This window comes from Haemorhous mexicanus, chromosome 16 (genome assembly GCF_027477595.1).
Source record: "Haemorhous mexicanus isolate bHaeMex1 chromosome 16, bHaeMex1.pri, whole genome shotgun sequence".
In the NCBI taxonomy this organism is placed as follows: Eukaryota; Metazoa; Chordata; class Aves; order Passeriformes; family Fringillidae; genus Haemorhous; species Haemorhous mexicanus.
Window position 1 is genome coordinate 1,902,779 of NC_082356.1, and position 22,719 is coordinate 1,925,497.

Here is a 22,719-nt window from a genome sequence, read left to right on the forward strand (position 1 = left end):
CTCTAACAGATGGAAAATAGAATACACACATTAATTACCTTGCAATCCAGGACATTTTCCACCCTTTATTCTATTTCCATCTGCATCACAATGAAACCTTACACACAGTTCTCACTGAAGACTGGGTTTCCCTGTGGTACACAACGGCTTTCTCCATCTTTCTGCATTACCCACCAAGTGTAACCAGGTCCTTGGGCAAAACCAATCCCATGGATGGGTTTGTCTTTGCCTGAGGTGGGATTAATCCAAACAGTCTTTCCTAAAACACCTTTCATGGGTACCACAGGGACTTTATCTCCATCCACTGTGTGCAGGGGCTCAGACTGGGCAGGACCAGCTCGATTGATGGATCCTCATGTGTTTACCATCCAGGCTGCTTTTCCTAAGTTCATTTCCCAATTTCTGAAGGTTCCCCTGCCAAGTGCCTTCAGGGTAGTCAGAAGTAGTCTGTTACACTGTTCAACTTTGCCTGCAGCTGGTGCATGATAGGGGATATGATATATCCATTCAATACCATGTTCCCTGGCCCAGGTGTTGATAAGGCCATTCTTGAAATGGGTCCCATTGCCCAACTCAATTCTCTCAGGGGTGCCATGTCTCCACAGGACTTGCTTTTCCAGGCCCAGGATGGTGTTCTGGGCAGTGGCATGAGGCACAGGGTGGGTCTCCAACCATCCTGTGGTGGCTTCTACCATGGTCAGCACGTAGCGCTTGCCCTGGGGTGTTTGGGGCAGTGTGATGTAGTCAATCTGCCAGGCCTCCCCATACCTGTACTTGGACCACCGCCCACCATACCACAGGGGCTTCACTCGCTTGGCCTGCTTGATGGCAGCACACATCTCACAGTCGTGGATAACCTGAGAAACACTGTCCATGGTTAGATCCACCCCTCGGTCTTGTGCCCACTTAGAAATGACATCTCTACCCTGATGACCTGAGACATCATGGGTAAATCAAGGTGAGAATAACTCCCTCTTATGTTGCCAATCTAAGTCTCTCTTTGACACCTCTATCTCTGCAGCCTGACCTACCTGCTCATTGTTTCAATGCTCCTCATTGGCTCTACTCTTGGGGACATGGGCATCTAAATGACAGACTTTCACAGACAGATTTTCTACCCCAGAGGCAATGTCTTTCCACTCATCAGCAGCCCAGACAGGCTTTGCTCTATGTTGTCAGCTGGCCATTTTCCACCTTTCCAGACAGCCCCACAGAGCATTGGCTACCATTCACGAATCAGTATAAAGGTAGAGCTTTGGCCACTTTTCCATTTCAGCAATGTGCAGGGCCAGCTGAATGGCCTTGAGTTCAGCAAGTTGACTTGATCCACCTTCTCCTTTGGTAGCTTGTGAAACCTGTCATGTGGGGCTCCATACGGCTGCTTTCCATTTCTGGTTCATCTCTTCAATGCAACAGGAACCTTCAGTGAAAAGAGCGTAGCGTGTTTCCTCTGGTGGTAGTTGGTTGGCAGGTGGAGCTTCCTCAGCCCGTGTCACTTGTTCCTGCTCCTCTTCGTCAGTGAGACCAAAGTTCTCATCTTCCAGCCAGTTTGTAATTATCTCCAAAATCCCAGGGTGATTCAGGTTTCCAATACGAGCTCGCTGTGTGATAAGAGTAATCCACTTGCTCCATGCAGTGTTGGTGGTGTGGTGGGTAGAGGGAACCTTTCCTTTAAACATCCACCCCAGCACTGGTGGTCGAGGTGCCAGGAGGAGTTGTGCTTCTCTGCCAATCACCTCCGAGGCAGCTTGAACTCCTTCATAGGCAGCCAAGATTTCCTTCTCTGTGGGAGTGGAGTTGGCTTTGGACCCTCTGTAACTTTGGCTCCAGAATCCCAGTGCTCGGCCTCAAGTCTCCCAAGGCACCTTCTGCCAAAGGCTCCAGGACAGACCATGGCTCCCAGCTGCAGAGTAGAGCACATTCTTCACCTCTGGTCCTGTCCTGACTGGGCCAAGGGCTACTGCATGAGTGATCTCCTGCATGATCTGGGCAAAGGCTTCCTGCTGCTCAGGGCCCCAGTGGAAATTGTTCTTCTTGTGGGTGACCAGGTAGAGAGGGCTCACAGTCTGGCTGTACTCGGGAATGTGCATTCTCCAAAACCCTATGGCCCCCAGGAAAGCTTGTGTTTCCTTCTTGCTGGTTGGTGGAGATATCACGTTGATCTTGTTGATGGACCTCAGTGGGAATCTGACACCGTCCATCTTGCCACTTTACTCCCAGGAACTGGATCTCTCGGGCAGGTCCCTTGACTTTGCTCTTCTTGACAGCAAAGCCAGCTTCCAGCAGAATCTGGATGATCCTCCTTCCTTTCTCAAATACTTCTATTGCTGTGTTCCCCCGCACAGCGATGTCATCGATGTACTGCAGATGTTCTGGAGCCTCACCCTTTTCCAGTGCAGCCTGGATCAGTCCATGGCAGATGGTGGGACTGTGCTTCCACCCCTGGGGCAATCGGTTCCAGGTGTACTGCACGCCCCTCCAGGTGAAAGCAAACTGAGGCCTGCATTCTGCTGCCAGAGAAATGGAGAAAAACGCGTTGGCAATGTCAACAGTGGCAAAGCACTTTGCTGCCTTGGACTCCAGCTCGTACTGGAGTTCCAGCATGTCCGGCAGAGCTGCACTCAGTGGTGGAGTCACTTCATTCAATGCATGATAGTCCACAGTCAACCCCCATTCTCTGTCAGACTTGCACACAGGCCAAGTGAGGCTGTTGAAGGGTGAGTGGGTTTTGCTGACCACCCCTTGGCTCTCCAGCTCACCGATCATTTTGTGGATGGGGATCACAGCAATCTCGATTCATCTGATACTGCTGGCAGTGGACTGTCAACGTGGCAATTGGCACTTGCTGCTCTTCCACGTTCAGGAGTCCTACTGTAGATGGGTTTTCTGATAGTCCAGGTAAGGCGTTCAACTGCTTAATGTTCTCTGCCTCTACAACAGCTATGCCAAAAGCCCACCTGAGTCCCTTTGGTTCTCTGTAATAGCCATTCTGGAGGAAGTTTATGCCCAGAATACACAGAGCCTCTGGGCCAGTCACAATGGGATGTTTCTGCCACTCCTTCCCAGTCAGGCTCACCTGGGCTCCCAACAGGGTCAATTGCTGCCATCCCCCCCATCACCCCAGCAATGGAAACAGGTTCTGCCCCAACATGTCCCGATGGTATCAGGGTACACTGCACACCAGTATCAACCAAGGCATCGTATTTTTGTCACTATGATGTGCCAGGCCATCCGATGCACACCGTCCAGAAGATCTGGTTTGGCTGTGCTTCTTCCAAGCTAGAGACAGGGCCCCTCTAACCCTGGTTATTATGTCTTTCCTGGGCATACACGGTAGAGGTTCCTTCAAGGGGATCTGACAGATCATACCCGGTAGCTTGGACATGGGAGGTTGAGGCTACCTTCACTTTAGTGGAACTCCCTCCGTTAGTGTTTCCCTCCTTGAGCTGACGCACCCGTGCTGCCAGGACAGAAGTGGGTTTCCCATCCCACCTTCCCACGTCTTCCCCATGGTCACACAGAAAGAACCACAGGTCAGCCCTTGGGGTGTAGCCTCTCTCTCTGGCTGGGGAACGCTGGGCTGTGACTTTGGGGCCTGTGACTCGCACTGGTGCCATGTGGGAACTGTTCTTCCTCTCTCCACCCTCATCTCTTCTTGTAGGCTCTTAATAATAGCAGAGACATGAGCCTGCATTGGGCCATTGATCATACTCTCACAATTTCTAAGCTTGTTGGTGACAGAGCCCGCTGTCTCTCGGTTGGTATCAGCATTAATCGTTGCAGTGAAGGTGGTGTATTGAGATGGCCCCAGATCTGCCAGACTCCACAGCATTTGCCCTGTGCACCTGATTTTGTCAGGGTCATTGTCATGCTGTCCATCCCTCCCAAAGAGTACCTCCAATGCTGCCACTTCTCTCAGCTGTTGGATCCCTTCCTCGAGGGTCTTCCAGCACATTCTATGGTGGTGCTCCTTCATTCTCTCCCTGTGGAGAAACCTCTCTCTGACACTCATTATAAGCAGCTCCCAGAGGGAAAGGGACCCTGGATCCGATACAAATACCTGATTCATACCTGAGTCCTGGGTCAAGGGTCCCAAATTCCTTGCCTCACCACCATCCAGTTGCACGCCTGTGACCATGAAGTTCCCGACCCGAAGTAACCAGGTTGTATAAGCCTCACATCCCCGGCGTACAATGTCCTTGTGCAGTTCATCCACAGGGACTTTCGTACATCAGGGACTCAGTGATGAACTCAACCACTGGCTCCCCTGTGGGTTATGAGGGCCCTCCATTCTTATCCTTACCTGGATGCTCTGATTTCATCTTAGACCTCCTTGTTTCTGCAGGAGCGACTGCTGCTGGCTGTGACTGCCTCTGCAGTTCAGCTGGAACCTGGATGGTTGTAACATCTGTGGGTTCCACTGCTGCACCATCAGACTCTCCCTCTTTGAGGCAGGGGGAGGGTTTTCACCAGCTGGGGAAATGTACTCCTTCAGCATCTGGCCCATCTCCTTCACCAGTACCCCCATCCAGTCTGGGTGGTTCATTTCCTAGGTGGGCTGTGGGGCAGGGTCAGGCTCTGGGGCAGCAGCATCCCTTGTCTCTGGGGTAGGTGTCAGCGTGGTTATCCAGGTTAATCTTCCCCTATCTCTGAATGCTAAATAGAACAGGCCTATCAGCAAAAATAACCACTGTATGATATCATTAGCATTTAGAGTGGATGTGAACCCTTTGAAAAGTGGTGGGACAGACCCAAAGAGCTGGGTGAAGGGTTGAGAGAAAGTCTCCCCCAATGTCATTTCCTCACAGTAAGTACCATTATTGAAATACCCCAAAAACACACAGTTAGTGTGTGATAGCTCTGAATCCATGCGCTCGCCTTCCAGAGGAAGTTAAAAATCCATGAATTTCTCACCTCATTAAGCCATAAAAAAAACTGGATAACAGCCACAGTAGCCTTAGTTATGGTTAGCCTGTGTTCCCAGGGAGGGCCAGGCTGCTCCTGATGGGGCAGAAGGAAGAGTTCCAGGCCCTCCACGAGGGTGAGTGAGGGCAGCGGGCTGTCAGCAGGGGCTGGCTGGGTGAGCTGCAATGCCTGGGCAGGGAGCTGCAATCCCTGCCCTGGCTGCAGTGGGCTTCGCTCCTTCTGTGGACGAGGGTGGCGTGGGCAGAGCACACAGAGATTTCAGGGACATGGGTGAGGGGATTCATGGCCAGCACCTTGCAGCTGATCCCCTTGGCCCCTCCTGTCTTGTGGCCATGGCAAGAGCTGGGTGGGATGGCCCTGGCAGGAAGGTCTCCTTGGATTCCTGCACATCCAGGTTCTGACTGTGGCTCTGTTCCTCTCTCTTCCAGCCCTTCAAGGCCTGAGTGAAAACGACATCCCTTCCCATATAAGCACATTTATACAGATGATGTTTGAGGGAAGAGCTGTAGAACTACTTTCATCTTCTGGCTCAGAAGAACCAGTGTCTCTTTAAGACCTCCAGATCCCTTGGAAGGTGAGACCACCTGGAGACCAGAGGAGATCAGCTGGAGCTCCAGGCACAGCTGATGACTGGCACAGCTGAGCCTGTGGGAAGCTCCCATAGCTCCCACCTTCTCCCTCCCTGGTGACAGCTCCCTCCTTCCAGCCCTCAGACCCTGCCCATCCCCTTTCTTCCCTCCCTGCTCATCACTTTGCTTCACCTTCCATTAATAAACAGTTTGGCTTCTTCACTTTACCCCCATCTCTGTGGAGCTGGAGCGATGCAAATCCAGAGCCCTGGGACACACAGGCCCCTCCTGGTGTTCTCTTCCACGCCGTGTTTTGTGCACAGACACAGAGGAACGAGGGCAGATCAGGCTGGAAGGGTCCCTGTGCTGAAGGTCCATTTCCACACCACTGATCTTGCTGAGCACCCTGGAGCCCCTGGACTTTGGAAGAGCCAAGCTGAGGATGCTCTGAACCCAGCTGTGAGGCATTCCATGGCAAGCATCCACAGAGGGCAAAGGAGCTTGGAATGCTGGAAGGTTTCAAGAACAGCTTCCTGAAAGCACAGCACTGCTCCATCCCTGCACAGGATCAGGAAGAGGGCAGAACCAGAGACCATGTGGGCTCAACAGAGAGCTTTAGGTGTGCCTAAGAGCAAATGAAGCAGCAGCACGGTGCCCGAGACTCAGACACATGACCGTGCCAGTGCCTGGAGTGCTGCCTGGCAGTGCTGGGATCTCAGGTGTGGTTCTGGTCCCCAGAACCGAGAAATGGCAGCCCCAGGCTCAGACCCAGTCAGAAAGCCAACCAAGTGAGACCAGAGCGAGGGCACCCTTCCAGTTTCTCTTGGGCATGGCCGCAAAACAACCCCTGCTGCTTCTTCCTCCATCTGTGTTTGGGGCGTGCTGGTGGCAGAGCCAGCCAGGGTGTGCTCTGCATTCCAAAGCCTGTTGGGAGCCAGCATGAAAAGTGCTGCGTGCACAGCAGAGAGTTCTGGAAGGTTCTGGCAAGAGCGTCCTGTCCGGACAGGGCTCTGGGCTCTGGCTGGGAACAGCCTGGTTTTCCTGCCGTGAGCGCAGGCAGGAGTTGAGGCAGGTGAAGAGGCAGCGGGCACCTTGTGTTTGTAGAGGGCCTGGGGCTGCACCTCCGAACCTCCACCTGGAAACACACTTGGGGGAATAGGAGCTAGAGCTGGAGTGCCTGTCCTGAAAGGACCTGAAGTCATTCAGCCTTGCCAGCTTTTCTTAAGAGTGTTTTGGTGTTCCCCAGAAAAGCTACACATTTGGGGAAATGCCTTTGGAGGAAAGGGGCTTGCTTCTCAAGGAAAGTGCTTCCCAGGGAGCTCCCAGTGAGGTAGGTGCAAGTGTCCTACTTTGGCTCTCTGTGCTCCTTTCAGTCCTTGAGGCCCATTGCACTTGGCAGAGGGGCAGGGCAAGGGAGAAGGCTGTTTAGGAGCAGGTTTGGCATCCACCTGGACCTGCAGAGACCAACCCAAACACCTGCAGCAGGGTGTGTTCTCCCTCTTTGGACAGAGGTTTGAGCAGGGGCATCTCTGTCCAGCCACGAGCCCCAGAGCTCTCTTTGAGAGCTGGGAATTAAAAGGCCTTTACAGACACACTTTTCACATCTTTCCTGTCTGCTGTGTTTCAACTGTTAGCAATATGCATTTGCCTCCTACTTGGTGGAAGCTGCTGTGGCCCAGGGCCAGCACAGAGCTGGGCTGGGTGAGCCAGGCAGTGTGGAGAGCCTTGGCTGATCTTGGTGTGTCCCTGGCCTCAGAAAAGGCTTGGAAGGTTTGCCTCTCCAGGCGTCCTGCTCATTGGCTCTCCCTGTGCATCTTGGAGAGAACAAGGTAGGCATTTCTGGCAGCTGGGCATCAGCAGGCCTTCAAATGGGGGTGTGTTGTGGAGCCAGCCCAGCTGAGATACCTGGAGAGGAGCCCAGTGCTCCTTGCTCCCCTCTGCTGACACGTGAGCGTTTGTCGGGTTTTGGGATGACGCTGTCTGTGTCAGGGGTGCTACGTGGACATGAGACAGCCGGTCCTGTCCTGCTGGGTCCCAGCAGTGCCTCGCAGCAGCCCCGCATCCATGTCAGGATGCTGGCCAAGAGAGCTCCTGGGAGCTGAGACAGCTGATTTTAATCTTGTGCAGGTGCCTACAGGTCAAGGCCAAGGGTGTTCCCTCAGGATAAAGCAGTCCTGAGGGCTTTCCCTAATTCAGAGAAATCAGCAGACAAAAGCATTGTCTGCCAAAAGCCCTTTTACTGACCTGGCAGGAGGGCAGGAGTCTGCACCCCACTAAAATATTTCTCTGCCACTTAGAAATTTCTGTGGAAGTTTCAGTATGTAGGAATTGTATCAAACATACCATCCATCTTTACTCTGCTGAGGTGATTCAATAGGCAGGGGGTTAGAAATACATTGTGTCAGATTCCTAGACTTGAAGCTGATGTCCAGGCACTGGCCAGGAGCGATCTCGATGCCCCAAAGCAGCACAAAGTCTTCCTCATGGCTTCCCTGCACAGGGCTGATTCCATACTTGCCCTTAGTTCTTCTGGCAGACTATGTCTAAAGCTTTTGGTCAAGTCACTCTCATGTCAAGTTAGGTTTTTCTTATGCTAACTGGTGCTAAGTACTTATGTCTGTCTGTGCTAAGTACTTGTTGACTAATGTGAATTGCCTGTGCTTACTTATGTCAAACAAATCCTTGTTTCATTGCCAAAGGTGCCTGAGGCCGCCTGCTCCTTGTGGCACCAGTTGCTTTCCTGTGGGATGTTCTACCTCCCCAGAGAGTTAGGAGGGAGCTGGAGAAAAGAGCTTGTCAGGCTGCTCTGGATCCTTTCCCAGCAGCCCTGGTTGAGTGGAGAAGTCCGAGCTGGGCACAAAGGTGCAAATGGAACAGCCGTGCACAGGAAGGCTCGCTGGGAAGGGTGATCCAGGAGCCCCAGGCCTGGCAGCCTGAGCTTGCCACCGGGGAAGGCCTTGGAGCAGATCCCCCTGAGTGCCATCCCACGGCTCCTGCAGGGAACCAGGGTGTGTGCTGGAGGGTGGGAAAGCTCTGCGGAGGGACGGGGACAGCTGGGGGTCCTGGTGGGGTGTTGAGGGCTTCTGGGTGGGAGTTTGGGAGGGTTGGTGTTGGTGGAGTGTTGGGGAAGGAGTTGTCTGGAAGGTGAGAGGTCTAGGCTGGAATTTGAGTCAGTTTGAAGGCAGCATTTGTGGTTTGGCATAGCTTTGCTTACAGAGGGCAGAAAGAATATCTGTGACTCTTCCTGTTCATGGTCCTGATTCTCCTGCAGGGAACAAGAAGGGAGAGCTGTACTTTACTGGCCACTTAGATATCTGTACCAGGGGGAGGATTAGCCCTTTTGCCATCTACTCATTTGTTTGGGCTACTTTTGTAACACTGAGTGGACTTTCATTTCTGGACAGCTTTTTTTCCTTAAGAGAATTAGGATATTATCATGCCTTCATAGAAAACCATTTGCAAACCAAAGAATGGCCTTTTTTTTTGCCTCTGTGTAGTGTTATGTTCTGTAAAGTGACTCTCAGTGGATGACATTAGGGCAAATGAGTTGCTGCTTTGCGATGGGAAGCAAACTTCCAACTCTTCACCTTCTCAGGCCATCCCAATGAATTTGGGAAGTTTGCAACTTTTTGGAACTCCTTGAGTTGAGCAATGGGAAGTAAAGCTTTCCTGAAGTGAGGAGTCTTAAACGCCAGATTCTTCTGTGCCTTCACCACTAAGGTGTTTCTGTGCTAAAGGAAATTACTTCAATAGAAAATAATTTCAGCATGGAGTGAGAGCTTCTGACCTAGACCAAGTGTTGCCAGCATTTGCTCCAGGTGCTCCTGCCAACAGCCCCTGCAGGAAGGAGCACAGCCCCCAATGCAGGTGGGCTTTGGCTCCCTCTGGCACAGAAGCCCCCCGGGGGCACAGGTCTCTGGGGCAGGAGATGGGCACCAGCGCTGCCAGGGCTCGGGGGGTGGCAGGTCTGCTTGGGCAGGGACTCTGCCACACCTGCTGATGTCAGTGCTCCCCAGGCCCATGGGTCAGAGCAGCATTCGTGCCCTGGCCCACACGTTCCCTGTCCATGTCACACCCACAGGTTTAGGATGGCCACCAGCTGGGACGTGTCCCAAGGAGGCCGTGCCAGCTTCTGTAGAAGGCCCCGTGCCCTTCCCAGAGCGGCTGCCTCGGCAGCCCTGGGGTCTCCTTCTGCTGCCCTGAGCCCAGAGAGCAGGGCAGCGTTTGCTGATGGACTGAGGTGTTCCTAAAGACCCTGTCGGGCTGCCTTAAACACTTGGGTGAGAGATTCCTTCCAGCCTGGGCCACTTTGGTTCAGCTGGGAGCAGCCCCAGGGCAGGGGGCAGTGTGTGCAGGGGCCCTTTGTGACACGGTGCAGCATGGTAACCATGGCACGGAAGGGGTGTCCAAGGGCTCTTTGTGACACGTGGTGACATAGGAGCTGGTGGTGACAAGAGCAGGCCACAGTGCTCGGAGCAGGCAATGGGACAGGACAGCACAGAGCGGTGCCGTGAGGAGCCCCCGCACAGCGCCTTCGATCGTGTCTGACCCAGAGCCTTTCCGAGGCATTGTTCCTGCAGCTGACCTCGAGGCCAGACCACAGGACTTGCTGACCTGTGGCCTTCCTGAGGCTCCTCTTCTGCAGGTGCCCTTGAGGGCAGAGCGTGGGACTTGGTGCCCCGGAGGCATCTCCAATCCCTGCTGCCAGTGCCCTTGAGGCCACACCACAATCCTTGACAGGAGTCTCCTGTCCTTGTGGCAGGAGCCCTCGAGACCAGAGTGCAGGACTTGCTGTCCTGTAGCCTTCCCGTGGCTTCTCTCTCGAAGGCGCCTTCCAGGCACGACTGTAGGACTTGCTGACTCGGAGCTTTTCCAAGGCATCTCTCCTGCAAGACATGGAGCAGAGAGCCACAAGAGTGCCCAAGCTGGCCTGGGGGGAAGAAGAGGAAGAAGGCCCTGGACCTGCCCCCGCACAGGAGACTGAAGAGCTGGAGCCGTTGAGTGGTGGTGAGTGGTAGAGCTGGGCCACAGAGTTGGTGCCTGCAGCCAGCTGGGCGCTGCGCCATCCCATCCCATCCCATCCCATCCCATCCCATCCTATCCCATCCCATCCCAGTCCCATCCCATCCCATCCCATCCCATCCCATCCCCTGGGCCATGCCCATGGACATGAAGGAATAGGGGCCAGGCAGACACCCCGCAGGGCTGTGCTCCATCCCCTGGGGCATCCCAGGGCTGTCCCTGCCTGGGAAGCACAGGGCAGGGCTGTGTTCTCCTGCCTCTCCCGCAGCCCCTCAGCTCTGGCTGTGCTCCCTCTTTGCCAGGTGCAGCCCTGGAGCGCACACAAGAGCAGGACCCCGCCCGTGGCCTCTTCCACAGAACAGCACAGGTACCTGCAGCCATCCCCACCTGGGCTGGGCCTGCTGTCACCGTGCTTGGAGCATTCCGTGCAAAATCCCTGGCTTCCTGCTTTTCTCCTACAGCTGGTTTGCAAATTCCTGAAGAGAATTCGGGAAGAAGAGACCAGCCCCATGGGCTCTGGGCTCAGAGCATATTCGCACATCTTCCAAACCAAGACCAGTGCTGCCCTGCTGGATATGCTCGTAGAGGAGGGCTTTTCCAGTCCAAAGCAAGTAAGCAGCCTGTGGCCAGGGTTTGATCCTCCCAGGAATTGCTTGGCCTCCCAAGCCATGCCTGCTGGTCACTGGAAACCTTTGAGGCCACATGGCAGTGTGTTGGGAAGGGCAGCACTTCTCTGGGGAAGCTGGGGACATTCCTCCCTCTGGCAGCTTTCCAAGTCTCCCTGTGCCCTTTCCAGGTGCCCGCCCTGGTCAGGTACATCCACCAGTGGCTCCTGGCCAATCAGTTTGCTGAGCACAGGCTGAACAGGACCCTGCTGGATCTCACTGAAGCACAGCCCGCTGACGTAGTCATGACGCTCCTGCGTGTGTCCCCGTGCTGTGACAGGTATGGGGCCCACCTGCCCAGAGGGCTCAGGGCTCCCCAGCCCATCAGCCTGTACAGCCTGGCCAAAGTGTCTGACCAACAGAGAGTTCCAGGGCCCTCTGGCTGTTCTCTTTGCCAGCCCTGGCACGTCAGCCCCCGAGCCTGCTGCCACGCTCCCTTGCCACCCCTCAGGGGACTGTCCCCATAGGGCTGGGCTGCCTGGGTGCTGCTGGTGAGGGCCAGTGGGCAGAGGCAGAGCTGGAAGCCAGCTCAGATCCCCACTGCTGCCCAGGCCATGGTGCTGTGTCTGAGAGCCCCTTGAGACAGAGCTCTAACCCCACAGAGCTGCTTTGACCATGTGGAAGAGCATCATGTGCTCGCCCAGGACTGCGGAGCCGGTGCTGCTGATACTCCTGGATGTGCTGGGGAGCTGGCCAGAGCACAGCACGTGCACCTCAGATGGGGACAAAACGGGTGTCTTTGCCTTGGCTGTGAGTTTCTGCAACTGGCCTTTGCTGGCCCCACGGCCGCCTCTCCAGCAGCTCTCCATCTTCCTTGCCCCACTGCATCTCCCTGCCTCAGGGACTGGGCTGAAACCTGGCCCAGGGGCAGCTTAAGGGGCACCAGGCCCCGTGCTCCCCCTGCCTCTCTCCTGGCCTCTCCCTCCCCTGCTCAGGCCCTGCCACACGGACACCTCAGCACTGAGGGCTGTCTTGGGGGGCTTTGTCCTTTGCAGGCAGCTGTGGTGATGTGGAAGATCCTCCAGGTGCCCTGTGTCCCACATATGGTGACGGTGTATTTCCCCTGCCTCCTTGTGCATCTGCTCTTCCAAGTGTTCTTCAGCACTCTGGATGTGCCAGAGGAGGTCGATACCTTGTGGAACGGATGCCAGGAGCAACATGGCCTTGCTACCAGCCCCAACAGGTGCTCATCCCACTCCTCCTGTCCCTGCCACGTCCTTGGGCAGGAGCCAGTGCTCCCAGCATGACCTGGGCTTTGCTCTGCACGCAGGTTTGCAGTGCAGACCCTGAAGTCCCTGCTCTGCCGAATGCAGCAGGAGGATGTGGTGGTGGCAATGGAACGCAGGGGTGGCTGGGACATGCTGCTGTGTGCTGACACCCACCACTATGCTGTGGGTCTGCTGGCCAGGTGAGACCCCCTTCTCCCCACTGCCTCTGACATTTGTGCTCTGTTCCCAGGGTTCCCAACACAGTCCCCGTGGTTGTGGCCCAGAGAGCCTTGTGAACGAGGGATGACCAAGCAGACTGGAAAAGGCTTGGAGAGGAGGGTGCCCACAAGGAGCCACCTCCCAGATAGGCCAGGGCCCCTTGCAGGATGCTGGGGAAAGACCAGACCTCTGTGAGTCAGTCCTGGCAGAGGTTTGTTCCCCTGGCCAAAAGTCTTGGTTCCTTTTTCTCCTGCCAGGGAGATGTGCTGTGTCTCCATCCCCTTGTGTTCCCGGATCGCTCGCTACCTGCTCCGGCTGCTCAGCACACGGGAGCCACGCTGGGATCTGCCTGCCCTGGCGTTCCTTGTGGAGGTGAGCCTGATGGCCAGCACTGCCTCGCTCAGCTGCCTCCCAGCTCTCTGCCCTCTCGGAGCCACAGCTGCCTGGGACAGTGCCCGCACCCTGTGCTGCTGCCTGGGCCCAGCCCTGTGCGGTTCTGGGCTCCTGCCGGCCGGGTCCCCCTGTCACTGCCCTGTGCCTTTCAGGTCCTCGAGTTCCTGGACTTGAGTGAACGCGGTGCTAACAGAGTCCTGGAAATCTTGTCAAGGCAGCTGCAGAGCGAGTGCAGGGAGAGGCGTCGCCTGGCGCTCAGGGCCCTTCTGGAGCTCATTGAGGAGCCCTCAATGGTGAGAAGGGGGCAGCAGCTGAGGCTGAGCTGGGGAATGCAGTCCCTTGGGCTTGGCTGATCTTTGGGCGCTGGGACAGTTGCTCCCAGCTCTCCTGCCTCCCAGTTCAGCTGCCCGAGTGCTTCAGGACAGGCCTTTGGCCTCTGGGCCCTGCAGCAGCAGGATGGCATTTCACAAACTTGTGTTCTGCACAGACCGAAAAAATGTGGAGCCTGACTGAAAGTCTTGTGGAGCTCCTGTGGGACGCAGATGGAGAGATAGTTAGCATGACAGTCATGCTTCTCAGCTTTATCATCTTGGACAATGACATGCTGATGCCCAGCCCCATCACACTGCAGCTGCTTGAGGCCCTCCTGCCACTCTTTGACCAGGTAAGGCTCGCTGCCCCCAGCCACGGCCACTGGGTGCTTCCCAGGCACTGTGCCTTGTGGATTTGCAGGCCTGGGCCAAGCTGAGCCCCATGCAGCCAATGCTAAGGTCTTCTTTTCTTCCTTCAATACAGAATAATAGCCAGGTGCAGCTGCTCTCCATACTGCTCTTCAGAACCTTGGTGACTCTTCCACTGGAAAAGCAAAAAAAGGCCCTGAAGACACCCCTGCGCCAGAGCCTGCTGCCACTCTTCTTCCACTGCCATGATGAGAATCGGCGTGTGGCACAGGTGAGGACTCGTGGGTTGCTGCTGTCCCCCTGGCAGGGGGCTCGGCTGCCTCCTGCCCTGGCGCCTGCTGGGCTGCAGCCTCCTCCAGGCCTTGGCACAGGGACGTGAGTCCTGCGCCCTGGGCTGTGGGGCCATCTCTGCATCTCTGCTGCTCTCCAGGCTTCTCAGGAAACGCTGCTTTGTGTGGTCAAGGTCCTGAAGAGGAGGGATCTTGAAAGACTGGTGAAGAACCAGAAGCCGTGGAAGTTCACCAAGTGCCTGGTAAGGATGGCCTGGAAGCCCCAGCCTCAGCCTGGAGAAGGCCCCCGAGGGCGGTGCTCTGAGTGCGGGGCTGGCAGCTGTGCCCCTGCCCGCTGCTGCACCCAGAGGCTGTGCGGGCTCTTCTCCAGGCTCCTGTGGGCCTGAGCCATGCTCCGATGCAGCCCTGGCCCAGTGGAGCTGTGGGGCGGGCTGGCACCGCGGCTCCCCGGGCAGCAGCCGGCCCTCTGCACCCTCCAGAGCCCGGCACCAGCGGCTGCTGGCCGCGCCTCAGGGCTGTGCAGGCAGGGGAGGCTGGGGCTGGGCACAGGCAGCGCCCGGCCGAGGGGCTGAGCCTGCACCAACCCTTCCCTCCTGCCGCTCTCTCCAGCTGGCAGACCACGGGAGCAGAGCAGCCGAGCACCTGCGCCGGGCCCTGCCCTACCTGCAGAGCCCACAGGAGTCCCTGCGAGTGGCGGCCATCAGGTTCATTGGTGAGCCACGAGCCCAGGCTCCCTCCCAGCCCTGCCACAGCTCGGCCCCAGCCCCACCTGCTGCCACGGCAGCGCCACCCGGGCCCGGCACCATCGAGCCCCGCCTGGCCACGGCGCTGCTGCCGCCCTCTCCCAGCCGTGCCCTGGGGCGGCAGCGTGCAGCAAAGGCTGGGCTGAGCCCTGCCGGGCCAGCAGGGCGTGTGGCCACAGTGCCAGCAGCGCCGCTGGCAGGGAGCTGTGCCGCTGGGGCTGTGACAGGCTCTGTGTTCCCAGGGATGGCCGGGCGGCACCTGAGGGGGAAGAAGGAAGAGCTCCGGCTCATCTGCAGTGGTGAGTGAGGGCAGCGGGCTGGCAGCGGGGACTGACGGGGGCAGCTGCAAGCCCTGCCTCGGCTGCGGAGGGCTCTGCTCCCTGTGTGGACGAGGGGCGGCGTGGGCAGAGCACACAGAGATTTCAGGGCCACGTGGGGGACTCGTGGCCAGGAGCTTCGGGCTGGTCGCATTGGTCCCTGCTCCCTCCTGGCCATGGCTAGAGACGGCTGGGATGGCCCTGGCAGGGGACTCTCCTCGGGTTCTCTCATGTTCTGACCGTGGCTCTGTTCCTCTCTCTTTCAGCCCTTGAACACCTGACAGAGGACACCAGCAGTGCCACGTCAGACATGGCACTTCATACACTGAATGTCCTCCAGGCACTCCAGAGTGAGCGATCTTCCGTCTTCCAGAGGCTGCAGGATCAGCTCCGCAGGGCATGGAGGACACGGCCTCGTCTGTCGGGGCTCGGCTGGCTGCGCTGCTGGAGATCTGCAGAGAGCTGAGCCCAGAGGCTCTGTCTGCTGGGGCCACCTAAGCCAGCGGGAATATTCTAATTCTTCAAGATTCTTCTTTTATTTTTGTTTTTTCCTTTAGCATATGAATATAGAATGTGTTATAATACACAGACTCCCAGGAGCTTTCTTTTGCTTCCCAGGGTCTGCAGGGCATAGAGGAAGAGGGGAAAAAGGGTGCTTGGGCTCAGCAAGCTGTCCCAGCGTGCTGTGTTGCAGGGAAAATGGCCAGAAGCCCCTTGGCCTTTGGTGGTTCTGCTGAAGCCTTTGTGCTGCCAACAGAGTGGGTGGGCAGGGGCTGGAGCTGCAGAGATCCCTGTGAGAGCAGTGCCTGGAGATGGCCACAAGCCCTGTCCCAGGCAGGAAGCGCCATCTGTGTCCTCCTGCCCGTGTGCTGCTGGCTGGATTGCTGAGGGCTCCGAGGTGCCTCTGGATGGGGCTCCTCTGCAGCTGCTGTGGGGCTGCGGCGCTGCTGCCGGGCAGGTTGGCTGGGCTGGGGGAGACCCTGAGGGGACGGGGCCAAGAAGGGACGAGGGGCTGCAGAAGCCCTGACAGGACACAGCAGTGGGAAGGCATGAGGGGGATGTGTGAGGGAGTGGGTGGCTGTAACGTTGGCTCGAGGGGGAGTGGGTTGAAGACAAAGACACTAACTCACCCCAGTGTGGCAAACAGAGAGCATTTATTCTCAAGCCCTTCCTTCTAAAGGGCCTTTGAAAAACCCAGTCTGGATAATTTCATTGCTCTGCTCTCTATACCTTGTCAGGTTCTGCCCAGTGAAATGCTGCAGCCTTGGCAGAGATGTGACTGGGCAAGGCCCCTGTCACTCAAACCAGGGGCTGGTGCATTCACACAGCACTAGCCAGCCTGCACTGTGACACATGGCAGCAGAGTGCAAGGCACAGCTCCAGGTGCTCCCCAGGAACCTCAGCTCTGGGAGCACTGTCTGCCCCAAGCTCCAGGGGCTGCAGTGGGAGCCCAGCTGGGCTCTGCCCTGGGGCCATCCTGCAGGGACAGCTGGAAACAGGGAGCATTCCCTTGCCACAAAGAGCCAAGCCAGGCCTGTCGGGCAGCTGTTCCAGCCTGGACTGCACTGTTGTGTGCTGTGCTCTGGGGCTGGGGCTGCCTGCACAGGGGACTGGATGGTGTGCCAGAGTGTTGTCTTAGATAACACAAATTCTAGCGTCATCATAGCGCAAGGATTTCGTATTGTCAGAGCTTCACACCTTCTTGATGTTCCTCACAGGCAGTTCCTCTACACACTGACTGTTCCAGATCCTCACAGGAGTAATCTGACTCCTCTCACTCCTCTTTCCTTACTCTTATATATCACTAGTTCTTGTTCATTGCAGGTGTGGCCTGTCATAGTCAGGCCCACCTCCAATCTTCAGCAACTGGTCCAGCTGCAACTCATTGGGGACAAGATCACCCTGTACACCAGAGGAGACAGAGCAGCTTCAGCTTTGGCCTAACTGAGGTGGGTGTGTGGGCTGGGAAGGGTGAAGAGGCTCAAGGGGATTCAGAGAGCTCATCCTGCAGGAAGGACAAGGGAAAGGGAGTGGGAGCTCAGCCGTGAGCAGAGCTGAGGGCTGGAGAGTGGCTCTCAAGGACACCAAAATCCCATGGGACCTCTGAGACATTGCTGCTCCTCAGCCAGTGACAGGATGCATCCCTAAGCCTGGGGCTCAGCCTTCCTCGTGGGGAGGGGCACCAAGGAAGGCAACAGTGTGATACAGGCTGCAATGGGCTGGGAACTCACTGAGGGAAAAGAGGGAGCAGTAGTAAAAGGCAGGTGGGGAGAGAACTGTTCAGAGAAGGGCTGAGCTACAACTTGAGCAAGCTGAGAAATGTCATTTGAGGGGCATCCCAGATTGATTTCATTTCAGAAGTTACTGAACAAATTTATTTTTTGGGGGGTGTCATGTTTTCCCTTGGAGGTGTACACTCTGCAAACTTGAGCTGTGCTGCCAAAATGCTCAAGCAAGTCTGTGCTGCAGGTCACACCATTTCTTCTTTGGCTGATTCCAGCCTGGTGCTGAGCTCCAGCAGAGCCCTGGCAGAGCCCAGAGCAGCCTCAGCACCTGCAGAGCCCGGCTGCAAGGAGAGAAAGCAGAAACCGCCCGTCAGCTGAAGGCTCCTGTGCCCTTGTCCCAGCTGCCCATGGTGCCCAGGCCATGCTGGCCGTGCTCAGAGCGGTGCCCAGAGCTGCCCATCACTGCTGCTTTTGGCAGCAGGGCAGGAGGGCAGGACGTGTGCCCAGCCTGCAGCCAGCCAGGGCACATCCACCTCCTCAGCAGCTGCCCAGAGCAGGAGGCTCCTGTGCTCGCTGCCATCTCCCAGAAGCTCTGATCCCACCATGCCAGGCAGACAGGGACCCACCTCACGCCCTCCCCTGCTGGAAGAAAAGCTGGTCCCAAATGATGTCCTCAGCCTTCTCCAAGGGCAGGCCCATCCACACTGCAGCTGGTCCCAAGCACTTCCTGATCCAGACTGGACCCAACCTATAAGGCTTCATCTAGAAAAACAAACAACAAATTATTGAAAATAGATTACAGACAAAAAGGGGAAACAAGAAAAAAGGTAAAAAAATCTTATCTCTGCCAGGGCCTTGAGGAAGGCCCAACCCCTGCATGCAAGGAAAAACCCACACACTGGTGAGGGAAGCCCAGGCTTTCTCCCTTCCCCCCTGCACTGCCCCCCACAATAATGCTGATCCCAAAGCAAACAAGGGCAGTGGAGCAGCCCAAGCCCTTCCTTGCCTGCACAGCAAAGCAGCCGCAGCACAGGTTCTGGAGTCCCACCTCTGCTCCCACCATGGGGTTTGTTTGTGTCGGGCTGGCTGCCCCAGCCCCAGCCCGGGGCACGGTGGGGGCTGGGGGCTGTTGGCAGGGCCAGGAGCCCACTCCCATTTCGTACCAAGCCCAGCCCATCCCCCCAGCCCTGCCAAAAACAGCTGGACAGGTGACTGAAGGATCAGCTGCATCTGCCCCAGCAAAGGGGGAACCTTTGGTTCCCAGCCACGCTGTGCAATGCCCAAATCTGGGAGCATCCCCATGGGTGTGGACTCATCTGTAAATTCAGTGTGGAGCCTGGCTTTGGAGAAGGTGCCACAATCAAAGTCCATCATCTTCAGCTGGCCAGTGGCCATGTCCAGGAAGAGGTTGCCATCCTTGATGTCATCCTCGCTGTCTCCAGCAGCAGCAGTCCCACCTGGTACAGCTTCTCCAGGGGCTCCTTCTCCTTCCCTGGGGTGAGACCAGGCTCTCAGGTTCTGCCCAAGGCCCCAGCTGTCAGGGAACCAGGACAAGCAAAACCAGCTCAGATGGTGGCCACCAGTGCTGGGCAGAGCAGCTCAGCTCCAGCACAAGGGCTGTGTGTTCCCATCTGATGAGCCCTGGGCAGTGACACGGGCAGGACAAAAAAGTCTGGCTTCCTTTGCTTCTGACTGCCAAGGCATGTGTGGAGCTGTAACTTACCAGGGCCCTGCATCACAGTGTGCCTGTGGCTCTCTCTCTTCTTCTAGGGCAGATGAATATCCTGCATCCAAGGATGACAGAGCAGCTCTTCTAATGAGGGCCTTTCCAAGTCCAGCATGGATAAACACTGCCTGATCAGATCTTGGCACTCTGGGCAGAGAAACCACAAACCGCTGGTCAGTTGGAGAAGGCTCCTGTTGGCTTTGCCCCACTATTCCCATGCCCAGGCCATGCTGGATGTGCTCAGAGCTGGGCCTAAGCTTTCCCATCCATTCCCTGGTTTGGAGGAAAGCAGGAGAGCAGGACATGTGCCACCTCCTCAGCAGCTGCCAGAGCAGGATGCTCACAAGCCCGCTGCTGTCTCCCAGCACTGGTATTCCCCCGTGCCCAGAGATGAGGATCCACCTTGAGAGAGCCCTTGTGGCAGCGAGAGCTGATGGTCCCAGCTGATGTTCTGGCCCCTCCTGAAAGGGTGCTCCCCACAGACCATCTGGTGCAGCAGGATGCCCAGGGACCAGATGGTAGCTGGCCTGCCATAGTACCAGCCAAAGTGGGTCCATTCCGGGGGGCTGTATGACCGTGTTCCTATGGAATACAGATGGAGTTCATCAGGGGGATGCTGCTGCTCCCAGAGCCTGGCCCCAGCATCCCTGCTCCAGTGGCACAGGGGGTGTGACACACTGCCCTCTCACCAGCACCTGGGACTTGTGTACAGACTTGGGGTTGGAAAAGAAGCCCCTGGGGTTGGAAGAGGGCAGTGGAATCCCTGGAAAGGCCCCACCATAACAAGGAAGAAACCACTCAGCGCTGGGGGAAAAACCATGCCTGCATCCTCCCTGCCTGCATTTCTCCAAAAAACATTATGAACCCAAAACAAAGCAGGCGAGTGGAGCAGTCCAAGCTCTTTCTCACCTGCACACCAAACTGGCTGGGGCACTGGTTCCGACCCCCCCTCTCAGCTACCCCCACCCATGGGTGTTTTTTTGGGCTGGCTGCCCCGGCCCCAGTCCTGGGCAGAGTGGTGGGCAAAGGCTGCCTGCAGGGCTGGAAGCTGGCTCCACACCCAGCCCTGCTCAAAAGCAGCTTGGCTGAAGTCTCAGTGCCATGAAGGGCTGCAGAAGGGAGAATCCCCACTGCCACACCCAGCTTGGGCTCTGAGATGTTGGGCCATGAGATGCTGGGACCAGGAGCACACCCTGTGTGGGCTCACCTGCAAAGTGACTGTAGGCTGTGTCCTGCAGGTAGGTGCCACAGCCAAAGTCAATCAATTTGGCCTGCCCGGTGGCCAGGTCAACCAGGATGTTCTCTGGTTTGATGTCCCTTTGCAGGACCCCGCAGCTGGTGCAGTGCTGCACGGCCTCCAGCACCTGGCGGAACAGCTCCCGCGCCACCTCCTCGGGCAGGAAGCCCCGTGCCCGAATGAAACGCTGCAGGTCCTGACACCGCTCCGGGCGCTCCAGCACCATCAAGACGTCGTTGGGGAGCTCAAGCCACTCCAGCAGCTGGACCACACCAGGGAAGCCAGTGGACACCTTGGCCAGCAGCACGATCTCCAGGGGTGCGCTGGTGCCGTCGGGCTGCGGGAGGAGCACGATGCCGTCAGTGGGGCTGATGCCGTGCCGGGGCTCAGGAAGCCCTCAGCCAGCCTGGGATGCTCTGTGCCCTGCGCTGGCCCCACGCCCGCTCTCCCTCGAGGCGTCCTGGAGGCTTCCACCCTGTCGGGCCTCGGCTCATCCCCGCTCGGCATGGCCCGGCTGCTCCCGCTGGCCCCGCTCACTCACCAGCTCGCCCCAGTGCCGGACGCGCTCCCGTGGCACCCTTTTGATGGCCACCTGCAAGCCAAGGGCAGCAGCGGGCTGAGTTCGCCGCCCGCCTTGCTCAGCCCCATCCTCCGCCCTCCTCCTCCTCCGCCCCCTCCTCCTCCTCCTCCTGCGCCCGCCGCTCACCGGGGCGCCGTCCGAGAGCCGCGTGGCCGCGAAGACGCTGCCGAAGCCGCCGCGCCCCAGCAGCGAGCCCAGCCGGTACTGCTCCTTCAGGCCCTGCTGCGCCTTCCCTGCCGGCGGGACGCGGCTGTCAGCGCTCGGCCCGGGGCCGGCAACGGCCCCCGAGCGCCCCTCAAGCGCCCCAGGCCGGCCATCCCCAGGCGTTCGCTCCCTGCAGCGGGACAGCGGCGGCTCGGGGCCGGCGGCCGCGCTGCCGAGCGGCGGAGCTCGGGCCGGGCAAGCGGCAGCGGAGGCGGCGGGAGCGGCCGCGCCGCCTGTGTCCTCCGCGGGCCCCGGGAGGGGCCGGGGCCGGGGCCGGGGCCGGGGCCGGGGCCGGGGCCGGGGCCGGGGCCGGGGCCGGGGCCGGGGCCGGGGCCGGGGCCAGGCTCGGGCCAGGCGGAGCCAAAGGGAGGCGATGCCGCCCCAGCCCCAGGCACTGATGCCCGCCCAGCAGCGCCACCGCCAGTACGGCCAGAGCCGGCCGGAGGCGAGACCGCGGCGGGACGCCCGGGGCCGGGGACGGGGCAGCCCCGCCCGGGGCCGGGGGCGGGCCGGGGGCATGGCCCGACCGGGCAAGGGGAGAGAGACTGGGAGAGGAGGGGACCTCGGGAAAGGGAGACCGGGAGAGGGAGAGACAAGCGGGACTGCGGGACAAGCGGGAGAGGGAGAGGACAAGCAAGAGGGGCTCGGCAAAGTCGCTGCTTTTGCTGCTGCTTTCGCTGCTGCTTTCGCTGCTGCTGCTGCCGCTGCAACTGAAGCGCCGAGGCCGTTTGTCCCCGTGTCCGTTTGTCCGTTGCCCACTGGCCCCCGCGCCGAGCCCCGCGCTCCCCGGGGGCAGCCCCTGAGCCTGTCCAAACACGGGAACTTGGCCGTGTTCAGCCAAGACCCAGAGTCTGCACTCCTGCACAGCAGCACAGGAATCCCCTCGGTCCCTGCTGTGCATTGTCCCTGCTGAGGGTAAAACACTATCGGAGCACATTCCCTGAATGCTGAATTTGTACGTGACCCAGGCACTGCACTTACCTCTCCAGCATTGCTTTCCAGAGAAATCCAGGGGAAGGCAAACTGGGTGTAGCTCATGGTATTTGACAGTGTCTACAACTTGCCAAGTCATTGAGCTTAGAAGTGAGATCCATTTGGAATTAATGGATGGAGAAGTAGTGCAAGATGGAAAAGAGGATCATAAAAATAAATCGAGTAAAACATCTCAGATGGTTTCTTTCTGTTTTCTTTGAATTTCTTCAAAGCTCTTTCAGTTTTCCCATCATCTGCTCCTCAGTCCTCTTTGCTCTTTCCAAGAATCTTTCCTGGAGAACGAGGTGCAGCTTCTGTCACAAGATGTGCCACCAACTGCAGCTCCTCTTGGCTTTCCACACTGTGCGTGCAGCACGACTCTTGCAGCAAAGCAGGACAAATATTTGAAGAACTTGACAGCTTCTTCTTTCTTTTCCTTGTGGGCTGGGCAGTTGTGCCATTGGTGAGGTTTTCAATGTTACTGTTCTACCTTAAGAAAACATGATGGGCTACCAGGAATTGTTAGGGAATGCAAACCTGACTGAATGCAGAGAAAGAATCTCCAGAGCCTGCAGCCAGAAATGGAGAGCTGTGGGATAATCATTCCAAGATGCCTGTGGACATACGGAAAGTGAGCTAGAAGATGGAAATGGGCTGACAGAGGGAGTTTGTCTCAGTGTTCAGTTCAGATGCTTCTACATCTCATGCATTGATATGAATCAAGAGTACAGTCAGTTCATGAA

General features: G+C 57.5%; 1 protein-coding gene across 1 annotated transcript; it reads right to left on the reverse strand.

Annotated features, from left to right (window-relative positions):
* Positions 1-20,239: 20,239 nt before the first annotated feature.
* Positions 20,240-22,042, reverse strand: LOC132334540 (serine/threonine-protein kinase pim-1-like; the record flags this gene model as incomplete). Its single annotated transcript, XM_059860646.1, has 3 exons — positions 21,986-22,042; positions 20,762-20,812; positions 20,240-20,557 (listed from the first exon to the last, which is right to left on the reverse strand). Coding segments are annotated over exons 1-3 (426 nt in total), but the record flags the coding sequence as incomplete, so codon positions are not given.
* Positions 22,043-22,719: the final 677 nt, after the last annotated feature.